General features: G+C 36.5%; 1 protein-coding gene across 1 annotated transcript in view; it reads right to left on the reverse strand.

Annotated features, from left to right (window-relative positions):
* LOC124289211 (E3 ubiquitin-protein ligase rnf213-beta-like) overlaps positions 1 to 15,556 on the reverse strand; it is a gene marked incomplete at its 3' end in the record, with an annotated part of 178,699 nt that overhangs the window by 105,655 nt on the left and 57,488 nt on the right. Inside the window, exons 6-7 of the mRNA XM_046725815.1 lie at positions 11,089 to 11,312; positions 1,822 to 2,123 (exon numbers count right to left, since the gene is read on the reverse strand). Coding sequence (XP_046581771.1) covers positions 1,822 to 2,123; positions 11,089 to 11,312 — 526 coding nt within the window. The remainder of the gene's footprint in view (positions 1 to 1,821; positions 2,124 to 11,088; positions 11,313 to 15,556) is intronic.

Consider the following 15,556-nt stretch of genomic DNA (forward strand, 5'->3'; position numbering starts at 1 on the left):
CGTTCTTCATGCTGGTTCCCACCGTGGATTCCTACCTGGGTGTGATCTGGTATTTCGGTCAAAGAGCACAGATGGTAGGGACTATCATACAGAAATGAACTCAACGGTTTTCACACAGTATGTTGAGGAACAATTGTTGCCAGCTCTGCCTTACAAAAGTCTTGTTGTCATGGACAATGCTCCCTATCACAGTGTTCGAGATCCAAACAATAGGTGCCCAACTTCCAATACAAAGAAGTCAGATATGCAGCAATGGCTAACAAATAACACTACACAATTTTCAATTAAGGCCACTAAACCACAGTTGTACTCTTTCATTGAACCTAATAAACCTCCACCCACATATAACATTGACAACATGCTACGCCAACACGGCCATAAGGTCTTGAGATTACCACCGTATCACTGTGATCTCAACCCAATCGAACTAATCTGGGGAGACCTTAAAAGTACAGTGGCCCCGAAAAATCAATCATACAAGTTGAATGATGTCAAGCACATTCTCAACACTGCTATATGTGACATTGACATTGCACGCTGGCATGCATGTGTTGAACATGTCAAGAAGGTGGAGAAAGAGTACTGGCTCAAAGATGGCTTGAAGGAGCAAACAGTTAATCCAGTTGTCATTCGTCTGGACACTGATGACTCCTCTGTGGAAGAATGGAGTGACCTTGATGAAGTTTAATTCTGTTATTATATTTACAGATAATAATAGTATCCAGTCAGATATGCTCAAAGAAATATAACTTCTTTTAACAATGACAGCACTGACTAATTCCAACGACTTATAGTGTAACATGAAACACTCATTTCACATAAAATTATCATGAAAATATAAATATTAACTATCTATATGCTTAAAGCTATTAGAAATGCATTGCTTCATTTGGAATGTGAACGACATCAAAAGATAAAACTTTTGTCTTCATTCTATCTTTTCTTCAATGAGTGTGCATGATTGTGTGTGCTTGTGTCCGAGGGAACGGGGCTTTAACAGTTGTTAAGTTCTCACCATAGGTGGTCCGATTAATGATTTAGTGTAAGTATACTTTCTGTGTTCTTTAAATGCATTTCCACTTCGGTACTGCATAAACAAAATATGACATTAACATTACAAATTTAAAGATTTTAACCTACAGAATAATTCTCACTAATGGGTTTTGTGGTTCATGTTGAACAACTCAGAGAAACAAACTCCGTATAATGGTTAACAGTTGGCACCCACCTTACCCTATTCACGACCTGTGCCACCTCTTCATACCTGTCACGTGCATAGCTCACCTACATTGACGAACGTTGACCTTAATGACCCAACACTGCCACTGTTACAGGTCATTGGCTCCCTCCCTCTGCAAGCCGTCTGCTTTCTGCTGTTTATTTTGTTGACAGTTACAGAGACAGATTCTTTACTACAAATGCATAAAATCGGTGATTTACAAAGTGATTAGGTTGTCTGACAAAACATCCACTTGCACAGTTTGAGATCGATTGGATCATTGGATGAAGAGATATTTACAAAAAAACGGGTCCACATGCATTTCATGCCAAACTATGAGGAGGACATTTCCTAAGCTACATTTATGACAAATGCTCCTCAATTCTTCGAAACAAACTATTTTCAGGTTATGACTTTTGGGGTAATCTTGGCCTTTGAGTGATCAATTTGTCATAAAGGAAATCAAGCTCTAAAGGAAAGTAATATAAATTTACCCCTCAGATGTCCTATCACTGTTTTGTTTCAAGACAAAACATGTCAGCAGTCAAATTAAGATGCCCTTAATGTATTACCATTAACATCTGCTTAATAAACTGACCTACCTGCAGAGATAGTTCTTTGTCCAAATAAGCCATGTTTTTGTCTACCATTTGAATTGACAATCCAGTATATGTCATGCCAATCTTATCCAAGTATTCTTCAATAACACTCGACTCTCCAGATTCCCTCTGTATCAACCTTGTCAAAATTGATTTTGCAGATGGTAGGAATAATTCTCCTGCAAACATGACATCATGACGTATTCTGCCTTGAAGGCCACCTCCAAAAGCTTTGGACCATAATCTTTTCACAATGTTCTCTGACATCTTTGGATATACAAATCCATCATATTGATGCCATGGTGCTGAAGAAGGAATACATCAAATATTAGGATATTCAGGTTGTTTGTTTTTAAGAGTTTGTTTATTACCATATTCTTTGATATTCCAACACTTTGTTAACCAAAGGCAAAATCCACATTGAAAACATTTAATTACATGATTGTTTTCACCAAGTTGAAATGTCAGACACTTATCAAAAGCCTCAGTCAAGTTTTGATACTGATTTTATGCATAAATAGTGAGAACATGAACAACAAATTCTATTTTGAAAGTATACAAAGTCATCATGAAGAAACAATAACATGTTAAAGTTCAGTATTCTGAATCTGGGAAATTCAGAAGAGAAGTCTTGTACAATGACAAGAAAATGATGAAAAAAGCAAGAGCATGGTTAAAACTTTGAAACTTTAAATTTAAGAGAAAGACATGGGGGCCTTAATACTATCCAAATATATACCAAATTTCATTGGCTTTTGAACAAAAACAAATGTGCAATCAACGATTGTTTAAGGAGAATCTTCTTACATAAGAGGGCCATGAAATCAATGATATTGTGTATTGCAACACATTATTATTCAAATGTGTTCATGAAAGAAAAAGATGGTTTCTTGGTAAGTTTTACCTTTACACATATACAATATCACCCAAACAAAACCAATAATGATGTTGAACATTCTTGCACACTTTAAGGCCAATCACTTCCGACAATTCAGGGAGGAAGTCAAAAGGTAACTGAGGGTCTGACTGAAGATGACTGGTTAGTTATAAATGCAAAATTATATACATATGGAAATTAATTAAGCAACACCTAATTTACAGACCCATAATTCTATGAATTAAGAAAAGAGAACACTTTTCTGAATGATCTATTAACATTATGCATCGTGCAGCATAGCATGATTTTTAATGGATATTCAATGCATGTGCAACAGCGTGCAAAGCGTGTGAAATATCACGTCCCCAATATTGTTGAAATCAAGTTTTTACTCATAACATGTCACACTCCCTCCTTTCCATTTGGACTGAATATTCAGTACCATAATTGTAATGGCATGTAGTAAATTGTGAGAGGCAAATAGTTGGCATGAGAAATGCAGAAATGTCCCTCAGACAAACTGGACATCAAGTTGGGCACAATCCTTCCTTTATTTGAAGACTCTTGAACAAACACAGGGCTACCAATGATGTTCAAGATCTTCCAAGGCCTGGCAGACCCTGTAAGACAACATTAAGAGGAAATACAGCATTGCTGCGACTTGTTAGGCAAATCGGACTCATGAGATACAGGGCCAGAAAACCCATCTCCAGCTCACAAAGCAGCACGACTTGCCTGATGCAATCAATGTGTTAACTTGAACACTGTATAACGACGGAGGGTATACGTGTCTGAAGACAAAAGAGCACATCTGTCAGGCCTACCAAAGAAAACTTTCCCACTGTGCAGAAAAACGCAGATAAGTGCACATTAATCGTGGAATGAGCAGCATAAACATATGACCTGGCTACTGAAACAGTAAAAACGGCAACTAAAGACTATGAAACTGCAACATTTTTATATCAGCAAACTTTGACTCTAATGCGCATGCGCATTATGCGCTTTCAAATTTCTGAGCAACCGTGAATCGCCTCGCATAGAAAAAGTATTAAATATGTCGAAATAATTGCTGTCAGTCATTTCATACACATGGAAAGTAATGAGCACATAATAATCATGATGATAAATGCAACAGAATAATACAGATAACAGATAACACAACAGAAAGACTTTAAAAGGGGAATGTAACTTTTGTCCAATCTGGAAAATGTCAACATGCGGTTGAGACTTCTTCTTCCATGTGCGCATGCGCAAAATCGAAGGTTCTTTGGTTTTTTTATCCAGTTTTAGCGATTTAAAGTTACTGTTTTTATAGTTTCAGTAGTGAGGTATTATGTTTATGTTGCTATTTCCATGATTAATGTGGACTAAACAGCATTTTTCTGCACAGTGGGAAAGTTTTCTTTCGTTGGCCTGTCTATGGTCTCCCAAAATATCTAGGACACAGTTCCCTACAGGGGGAGGGTAAATCATGGTATGGGGATGCATTTAATTAGGTTGCAAGATGGACCTCATTACCATTCATGGTATCCTCAATGGGCTTCAGTATCAACAGAAGATCATTGATATGGCTGTTTTCCCACATTTTCATTACCAGGTCTCAATACCATTGAACATCTGTGGTACATTTTAGGCCATCATATTCAACAAAGAGACACACCTGTCCAGGCTCTAAATGAATTGATTGCTATTTTGCATGAGGAATTGAACAGGATTTTTCAGAGTCAAATCCAGATATTGATCCAAGCAATGAGGATGCATCTTGAATCAGTTGTTCGTGTGCAGAGAGGTTACACAAGATACTGATGGAAAGTCAGTATTTGGACATGCAAGATGGTATTCTTCAATACCTGAACAAGATGTGTGTATGGAACTGACAGTTAAGCCTGTGCAAGAAAAATTAAATTCGTGATGTTTTTGCATGAAATGACATTGTTTTCCAAATCTGTACCATCTTCAAATAAACCACATTATGTCAAGGTAACCTTGGCTCTATTTCTCCTCAACCCTGTCTTTTCACTACAAAATTCATATGAAAATCTTTGACACATTTTATGCACCACTTCATTAAAGTTGCGGAGTCAGAAAAAATATGGGTGTTGCTTAATCAATGTCCAATTGTTTAGAATGAATACCACATACTGTAACAGGCCAAACTTTCTCTCTGGCCAAACCTTCCCCATTGAAACTTTCACCCAGGCCAAACTTTCACCCCCTAGGCTTAATCTTCCCGATGGAAAGTTTGTCCTAGGCCAAACTTTCCCCACCCTTGAATCAACTTTAAAGGCTACTTCTTTCCCATCCTTGTTCTTACATCAAAAGGGGGCTATTTCTTCCCCAACCTTCACTACAAAAATGACTTGGTTTCCTGAAATCTGGAAACCATCCGTATACTGGGTAAATGGGGAATCCAGTTGGTTTCCATTCACTGAAACTGAGTAACTGAGTTTCCAACTAGATTCCATTTTGGATTCTTTGATTTTTGCATTTCAGTAAATGGAAACCAACAAGAAACTAAGGTTATAGGTTTCTTGTTGGTTTCCATTCCTGGAATTTGCAATTGAAGGTTTCATGAAATGGAAACCAACATAAAACCAGAAAATGTAGTTTCATGTTGGTTTCCTGTCCACTGTTTTGAACTGAGTAACTGCAAGTATTTGGCATGAAGTTGACCATCCTGGCATCCAGTTGGTATCCATTCATTGAAACTGGGTAACCTAGTTTCCTAATAGAATCCATAATGGATACTGTAAACTTATAGTTCCGGTAATGGAAACCAACAAGAAACTATGGTCATGTGTATACTGTTGGTTTCCATTCCTGAAACTTAGTTTCGAAGATTAACTACTTTCATATCATATTACATTATCAGTAATTGCGTAGAATAATTATGAGGTCTTAAAATTCAAAATGAATATGCCCGGGGAAGGAACAGCAGATTTACATTTGAAAGAGTACGTAATTTGTAAGATTGCTTAGATGAACAAGAAGAAAGGTTACCCCAAATAGTTGTTGACGCATTGGTCAACTTTATATTTACCTGTTTTTGTTGAACCAAGATGTTGAGTGTGTGGAAAGAATTGATATTCATGTGGGACACCAAATCACTATACTGTTATAATTTTGATATATATGACACATGAAGTGTTTCACTTGTGTTCGACAATAACTGTGAAGTCTGACAAGCTTAGATGAACAATCCTCAGTTATCAAATTTTATCATTTATTACAATCTTAATTGTTATTAAATACCAATTATTTATCGTCATTTCATATCATGGGGAATTTTGAAAATCTAAATAGATGGATGATATTCTACGATGAGTAACAATTTTCACTGTAGTAATGAAAAAGCTTAAACGTCAAAAAGTGAAATTTGAGGGAAAACTCGGTTTCATTATTTTTGCTTTAGAATGTGAAAGAGTATAAGCATTTAGGAAGTTTAGTATAATGTAATTGAAACAATTGTCAATCCGGTACATACATTACGGATTTCTCAATAACTAGAATATCAGGGAATTGTACTATGAATTGAGGTTGTGAGTAATGTTTACCATTAAAAGCATTTAAAAGTTAGTATAAGCTTTGACAGTGAGTTTAAGTACTTGACAAACAATCAGTGTCATGTCATTTGTATGTCGGGGCCTGTGTGTCGGCTTCCTTGGGGTTGTCTCATCTTAACGGGCACCTATTATCAAAATTGAATTGATGTAGAAGTAATGAGTCGGTAATCCGTGGGCACGAACTTAACTCACACATTTTATAAAAGCAATGTTTTATGTACTGAAGTGGTCATTTTCGTCTTTTATGTCTTGAAATCACAACCAAATTTGGTCAGATAATGTTTTCATACCTGCCAATCGAAAAGGGATTAGGTATTTGTTATTACCCACAATGCCCCTACACACAATTGCCGCCATTTTGTCACTTGAACTCATGAGAAGTTGTCTTGAAAGTGGACCAAAGTGTCTCCCGTTTTTAACACAACAAGGAACCTAGCACAATGAATTGTTCCTTCACTTGTCCATGTTATCTGAATCAAGAAAATGGCAATGCGGTTACACTAGAAGCTTTGGAGGCTCGGGTACGTGAAAACTTGAAAACAGGAGCAGTCGTCGATCGCGGAGGGAGAAAGGGAACATTCCACGACCATGTCAGGTATAGTGTAAATTTCTTGAATTAAGCAATAGCTCATGTTATGTGTAACGTTTAATGTACATAAGTAGCTAGGACAATAAATATGAAATTAAAGTTATAGACTTGATGGAACTCGATAAGCAATTGCGTGTCGAAATGTTGGCAAGAGATATGGCTTCCTTTACTTAGTCAACTCAAGAACTCGATTGTGATTTGGATCAGGTCACATATGACTAAATGGTTCATTATCGTAATGTATGAAATATTGTCTTTGCAAGAACAATATGAACCACAAATATATCCAGCAATGTCACGACTCAAGATAACTTCCAAACGTATTTAGAAGTATTCGAATGTTATTGCAAGAAATCCAATGATTGGAAGTTCTATTTTAAAGCTTGTTATTGAAATTAATGAAAATTGCTTTTGATATTTGTACCACTGAAAACAATTCAGTGGGGGATAGTGAGCCATTTTGCATTTATAGGAATTCTCTGACCAGATTTGGTGCATGGTTAGAGTGAAGTTTCAAAATTCTTTGTCTAGTTATTAGAGTTACAAGACAGCCTATGACAAAAAAAATCGACAATATTTTTCAGCCAACTTTTAAGACGATATTCATCATGATACTATAATGCTGTTGAGTGGATAAATTGTCAACACAATATTTTTGGAAACAGTTTTTTAAAAGGTTTTCAAGTCAGTATAGGATAGATTACTGATGTATGAGGTAATCATCTGATGTAAACAATTTTACACTTAGAATGTGAAGATATTTAACTCTGAATGAAAAGATGTGGATTTTGTTAGATCCACAAAAGAAGTTTGCAAAGAAAGTTGGATATATAGAACGTTTAATAGGATATGTTGGGGATACATTGATGTCCATTGTCAAAAATTATATGAACTTGTTAATTTTGCTTCTTTTGATATTAGCATATCTACACCTTGCAAATTGATATTTATTCTTCTATTTTCATGCCTTATTGTTATCAAGAGTACAATATCACTTAGAAAGTTCCTGATTTTTCCCTTAATTTCTATATTTCCAGCATTCAATTGGGGCAGTGTTGGAAAAACTGAAGATGACTAACTGATCTTGACCTGCAACAGGTATGTGTAATCCAAACCCTTCAGTAAATGATGTACATAAAATTATCCAAATAATGTAAATCCTATGAATCAGAAAAATACATAAAAATTACACAACCACTATTTTCGTAACTTCCAACTGGAAATATTTTCCACCTATACACATCTCCTTTCAGAAGCAGTTTGGCGGTTTTGGACGAACAAGAGGGTTCATTCACCTAGAAGACAAAGAAGTGGGAAAGCAGATGCCTTTGTCCGCAAAGAACAACAAAAGATTCAGATGTGTAAGTAAATTCTAACCGTTCTCAATTCTAACACAGGTTAAAATTTAAGAAAAACCTTATTTGAACAAAAATCAAGTTAATGTAATTTCTTGAAAATGTACACTGATATTCCAAAGAACTTACAAAATAAACACTGTTTAATACGTGCAATGTATAATTAGAAATATGCAGCTAAAAGAGTTTTAAATAGTACATAGTACAGCGCCAATGTACATTATGTTTTGGTCCGGACATATTTCACCTTGCACACATCAATTAACAATTTATTAACAATACCCCACTAAATAGTAGCTGCAAACACATTGTCAATAGCAGTATGAGATATTAGTTATGGAGGTCCGCCTATGACCCCATTCACTTTCTTGTCTGCCAGAATGACCCCACATTATTATTTTTTAAAACCCAAATATTTCTTTTCACATTATTTTCAGAATAATGGATAATTCATAGTTCTATAATATAATATCAAAGCATAATGCATGTAACATTCAGAAAATAAGTTATAGCTTTCACATGAGAATTTCTCGGAAATATAGGCAATGATAGCATGAATTTAGTGTGCATTCCTAAGAAATGTTATTAATTCAATGTCAATGTTTTCTATAAGTCACAACTGTTATTTAGTGAAAGAAAATCTTTTTTGTCAGTCATCAAATGTCCAACCCAAGCTAAGGAAATACGTCCTTCTCTCGCTTGTCTCTCTACTCTTACAAATTTCATTAAGTTCTTCTGCTATTGAAACTTTTGTCACTTTTCAGGTCAAATGATCAGTTTTGATTTATTGAACTTCGTTCTTATTGGACAGTGGTTACAGTTTATTTTTCCTCAAGCTTAAGGAACATTGGACAGTTTTCCTTTCTCCAGCTAGCGATATTGTTGACGAATGCTTGTTTGTACTGATTGTTTATTGTTTTCTAACTTTCAGAAGCTGGAAAGCAGGAGGAAGGTCCTGACGATTGACTGGCCGGAGAAGAAACAGAAAGTTATTCCTCGCTTGGGGAAAGAGTTAACATTTCTCAAATTGGAAAACCAAATAATATGGATTCATCTACATTGACGAGTTTAAGAAAACATCTCATACTCACTGCTATTTATTCCCTTATTACTTTTAATTATTTATGCACTTTGAAAATTCAGTTTTTATTAATGTGAACATTCCAAACATCAGTTGTTTATCAGCAAATTGTTGAATGTAAATAAAGCTATCATGACTTTGTGTTTTATTCTGTTATTTGTTATCCTGACGGTTTTACCATTGTGCAATTGTATGAAATACCTGATTTGGTATGTGTGTTGCATGAAACACAACCTCTTTTCTGGAGGAGCGGGTAAGGGGCCAGCACAACAGATTCAGTTTCATGGAAACCAGGTAATAAGCTGGGAACTTGGTTGGAAACAACAATAAACTAAGCACCAGCAAGAGCCTCCATGAACGAGTGGGCAAAGTCCCGACATGGATACTATCCAGATACTGGTGCAAAATGTAGTTTCAGTTTTAATGGAAACTAGGTTATAACTTGGAAACTAGGTTGAAACCTACAACTAACTAAAACATGTAAACCAGGTTGAAACCTACAACAAACTAAAACATGGAAACCAGGTTGAAACCTACAATAATCGAAAACATGGAAACCAGGTTGAAACCTACAATAAACGAAAAAACGGAAACCAGGTTGAAACCTACAATAAACAAAAAACACGGAAACCAGGTTGAAACCTACAATAAACGAAAACACGGAAACCAGCTGGATCCAGCTTGGAGGAGTGGGTAATGAATCTCACTGGAAACCAGCCGGAAATGGTGCAAAATTCAGTTTCAGTTTTCATGGAAACCACAATGAAACTATAGGAAACTACATGGAAACCAACTGGAAATGGTGGTTTCCATGTCGTTTCTTCTCAGTTTCAGTGTTCCCGGAAACCAACTTATTTTTGTAGTGCTTGTTTTCATGTTTATGTTAATATTGAAAAAGTCAGAAACGAAAACAAGACATAGCTATTTACATGAACACTTTGATAAGATATTCATGTTGATATCAAGTTCCATTAACAATTTACAGGTCATCTTCATCTTCATATATAAGATGTACATGGTGCACATTTTGGTTCAATATCCTTATATAAGGTGAGATTCAAAAGCAAAGAAAAGCGTAAAAGCAAAGCATCAAAAGTATGTGTATACAGTTAATGATGCAGATGTTGTCATGAAACAAAGTATGAATTGTTTGCATCATTTATCTTCCAATATGTCAATAATGATCAAATAGTCATGAGCTAGAACTTATTGAGAGTACAAAGTTACTTGCACCAGGTGCAACCTGCTGGAACAGGTACAGAAATGATACACGTCCAGGAGATGAAAATGAAACAATCCAACTGTCAGATGGGCAGATGAAGAACTAATTGAACATGTCTTCATAGGATTGGAGACAGGAGCAGGACGGATTTAGAGATATATGCCTTTCAAGCATGTATGTATTCAAATCACTACACCTAAGTCACAGGCAAGAATGGAATATTTGGCAAAAATTTGTACCAAAAATTAAGTCAACACTACTGTCGGTTTGATGTTGGTAATAACTTGTTCTCCCCTTTTCATATAAGAACAAGGGTGGAAAAGAAGTGGCCTAGCCAGGCCAGAATTTTCTCCCCCTTTAGGGTAGGGGAAAGGGAAAGAGAACTTTACCCCAGCCAAAACTTTCCCTGGGATAAGTATATCCTATGACAAAACTCCCCCGTGGGAAAGTTTGGCCTGAGCCAGGTTCTACCAAGGGAAAGTCTAGACTGGGGAAGAAATGACCTGCTACACCGGAGTTAAGCTAAAAACACATTAAGTTCAACTCACCATCACCAAAAGTAACATGATGCACATATACTTACACACATCTTTTCTCTTTTGTTCTGGAATGTTGAAATGACGATTTGGATCATTTCCTGCTAAGTGTTGCCTGTTCATATAGTGTACAGTTTCCCAGTGGTTATTGTATTTCCTTTCCTTTTTTGAGTACTGTTTCACTCTATACTTGTATTCAAATCCTCCATTTCGTAGACCTTTGGTCATGGGAACACAACACTGATACTCATGTACACCATCCTGATGTTCCCTGTGAAGAATGAAATACTTTATTACATCACATTTCATAAGAACAAACTCAATTAGAATAAAATTTTCAATGGTTTCTTCAAGATAAACTCAAGGGGGAAAAGTTATTATTACATGGGATTTGTTCATTGGGACTCTTTAGTATGAACTAGGATTTGAATCAGGGGAAATGTGTGTTAAATTGGTTAAAGAAACACAGCTGCAGTTGTTATTCTAATTACATGTATTTTGCAAGAAACATGACATAATCAAGACAAATGGCCACCAATGTTCACATTAAAAGGCCAGATAACCAGAGGCTTATCATTTCCACTCAATGCATTCTTTATGAAGTGCAGAAGTCAGAAAAACACCTTTACTCTTCATTCTGGAACAAGTTCGACATGCCACGCCTCGGGGAAAATGACAGATTGAGCTTTAGGCATCAGGGATTTACAGGACGCGAATTCCTGCATCCTATACACATAAAAATTGACAATGGACGCAACAACATTTATTAGCGCATCCACTAGGACGCAGATAAAGTCCAAATACTTTTGTAAAAATTCCAATCAAGCAACAATAAGTTATCACTGAGTTTGCTACTAGATGGGTATGGCATCATTTGCAATTTCATTACTGTAACCATTAATGTGTTGATCATGATACACAATACAATAACAGTATTAGTAAATATAGTTCCAAGCAACGATGGGGCTCCTTGGCTTTAGTTCTATCTAGACTAGTGTATCTGTCACATATCTGATGAAAGTAGTAGCAGTTTTAGTTAATATGAATCATATCACTGCTAGTCGAATGCCCTTCGACTGGAAGGTCTTTAAGTTTCGATAAATTCATCATAAAACCTATTTTCTTAGATTAAGAAATATTCTTGGGTATCATGAATCTCAAAACAGAAGAACCCTTTGTTCAAACAGTCAGAGAAACATAAAATTTGGTGGCCATAACTAATTGCAAGGCTCACTGTGATTCACATTATGCAAATTTAAATGTACGTCTTTCTTTAACAATAAAACATACTTTTCCATTGATCTAATATCAATAATAGATATATACAAAAAGCAGCAAAGACATTGTTTTATTTTCACGAGATCCTTTTCTATTGTTATACTCTTGATCTGCATTACATGCCGCTACATGTAGCTGACGTGATTCATATCTAACTGTCAGTAAACACAACTCTTGTGCCATTTGACTGAAAGAATAACATTGTTATGCTCTTTACTATGATGATGCATTGCCTACGAGTTTCAATTTTCCATTTAAATATCAACAACAGACAAATTGAAATGTTGACACGAAGCGCTCATACTCTGTATTTCTGTAGTAAGTACCAATAACCATAATGCTGTTTCTCTCACGCTGAGCTTTGTTGACACATGTCACTGGTTCCCAATTGCGCAGATCAATGCTCATGCTGTTGATCACTGGATTGTCTGGTCCAGACTCGATTATTTACATACCGCCGCTGTATAGCTGGAATATTGCTGTGTGCGCCGTAAAACTAAACTCACTCACTCACTCTCACATTGGCTCAAGTGAACTTGTGACTTCACAGCTTACACTGTTACACTCGAGAGCAGGTATATATACTGGAAATACACGTAACACCTCAATACAGGTCACCTATGAAGTTTTAAAATCCATGCAAACTGCAGAAGATCCAAATGTTACCGAAAGAGCATTACTCTTTGGGCATTGCAAAGCCGGCGAGTGGGGGTTGTTGGTATATTTTACTGGCGCTTCCTTCAGCTAGCTTAGCGCAACTACCGCCAACACTCACAAATACATATGTATCTAACCCACAAACGGTAATGCTTTTAACATGCACATTAGCATAAAACATGATCAGCTTTTGAGATACATATTGCCAGCTTTCATTGTGCTCTGAAGAGAACCAATGAAAACAGCAACTATAGTGAGCAAAATAGATTTTTTCTTGTCCTACTGTTGTCTTTGGTGCTGTATTGCTACAATTCATAGGTATAATACACATATTTTGGTCGAAATCGGACTGAAAGTCTTAGAGTTAAGGGTGTTTGAAGGGGGCTTGAAATCGTCCAAAACGGAGCCCGAACACGTTTTTGATACGCGAGCGTCTTGCTGAAACACAGCTTCAGACCAGAGTTACCCCCCTTAGACCACAGTTAGTCCCTTAACTTTTACTATGACCCGGAACGCTCTTTCCTTGGGAATAAAAAAATCCCAATGATTGACAATTTTTAAAAGCTGCCTAAAGATATACCTCTTCCAAAAGATTGAATTACAATGAAGAAATAGCACCTCTACTACAGTGTATTTTAATTTTGTGTGGCGCTATGGGGTTTTGGGCACAAACTGTATTATTATTACTGTATTATTATTAACTCTTGAGCCATTTGACCAAAAGAATGACATTCTTATGCTCTTTATCATTATGCATTGCCTACTGATAGAGATACCTGTCAAGTTGTGCTGCAGATTTTTGCTGCACTGTTGGTAGACACCATTTCCATTTAAATATCAACAGCAGCCAAATTGACATGTTGACACGAAGCACTCTTGCTCTGTATATCTGTAGCGTTTATCAATATACATAACGCTGTTTCTCTCACGACGCAAGTGAACCGGGGATTTCGCTGCAATTAAGGTATTCCAGTAGGGGTATTCTCGGGATGTGGACACCCTAGTCATGTAAACACAAAGTCCAGAAAAAGTGTCCATTTTGGGTTACTAACCTAATTAACGCCAGACAATAGACAGAGTGTGTGATTGCAAGGCTTCGGGCAATACTAGATTTGTGAAATTATGAGGAAACGAAACAAGGGGTTTTGTTAACAGTTTTAATAAAATTATAAGACACTGTGTCGGCAAACACAATGACGCTGATGTCCCCATGGTTATTAAACATCGATAAACCTCAATTTCATTTGGAACAGCGGGGTGGTTGTGTGAGGATGTCGTTGACTGTAGATACAGTTGATTTACAACCCTTGATGCCAAGAACACCATTCATTTCTTCTTCTCTTCAGGATTCTGTATGTGTGTCCATTCACGCAGAATTCTAGTACGACAATGTGTGATACTCGATTCTGATTGGCTGAGAGCTCATCAAAACCATACCTAAATGACAGTTTAAGGACCGCTAATTAAAGTGACTGATTCACAGCGTATGAATACAACGAACTCATTGACCCTATTGTTTGTAAACAAACACGTCGGACATCTGCAATTTCTATCTCGGCAGCATCTTTGGTGTTTTTGAAGTAAAAAGTGAATGGTTTGAAGAAGAATTTCTTGACCCTAATCCCAGTGAAGAAACTACGAAGCTGGAAAATCCATCAGCAGCGCAAAAGCGGCAGTATATTCAAAGTGGGTCCAGATCTACGTGTGTTGACGTTGACGCTAAATGTTTAATTTAAAACCTCACGCTAACGCGTTTGGTTTTTAAATTACATTTAGTGGTCTTAAATCAACGATAAAGGATCACAAAATTGAAAACATAGTAGCTTTATCTTCTAAATATCTTCCACCTCGTGATGTCGGAAGACATTTGTAATCTAACTGTACGTTTGTCATAGTGAAAGTGATGTATTGACCTCATTTTGTCAGAATTATATAGTACAATTTCCTGACACTGATTAATTTACTCACTTAGCGGTGTATACTTATTGGAGTGAACATATTTTATGAAATCATTCAACACTGAAAACAATTTCTGAGTGAACTCACTCACCTATCATAGTCACATGCTTACCACACTTACCAGAGTGAACAGAGTTCATGACACCTTGACAATTCCGGATTACAGTTCAGAATTTAACACTTCCCGACCAGTTAATCCCTTACTTAAAAAACAGACAACATCAAAGGTTCAGTAGTTTGTATCAGTATCTGTAGTGTATTGGTCATAATAAGTTGATGTGCATTGATATGAGAATAGCTAATCGTGCAGTTGTGCGTGCGAGGCATCCAATACCGACAATAGAAGAGGTTCTGCATGACATGAACAACTCTACAGTGTACTCAAAGTTGGATTTAAAGTGGGGATATCAGTTGGAATTAGATGAAGAATCACGCGTCATCACAACTTTTGTGACGCATCAAGGCCTCTACCGTTATAAACAGCTTGTGTTTGGCATCTCATCAGCTCCAGAGAAATACCAATCCGTTGGACAAGTACTTAACGGATGTGTTGGTGCGAACAACATTTCAGATGATATCATTATGCATGGTAAGGATCGGGAGGAACATGATCAGCGACTC

Source organism: Haliotis rubra, unplaced genomic scaffold, assembly GCF_003918875.1.
Source record: "Haliotis rubra isolate DU_JTF1 unplaced genomic scaffold, ASM391887v1 Scf436, whole genome shotgun sequence".
In the NCBI taxonomy this organism is placed as follows: Eukaryota; Metazoa; Mollusca; class Gastropoda; order Lepetellida; family Haliotidae; genus Haliotis; species Haliotis rubra.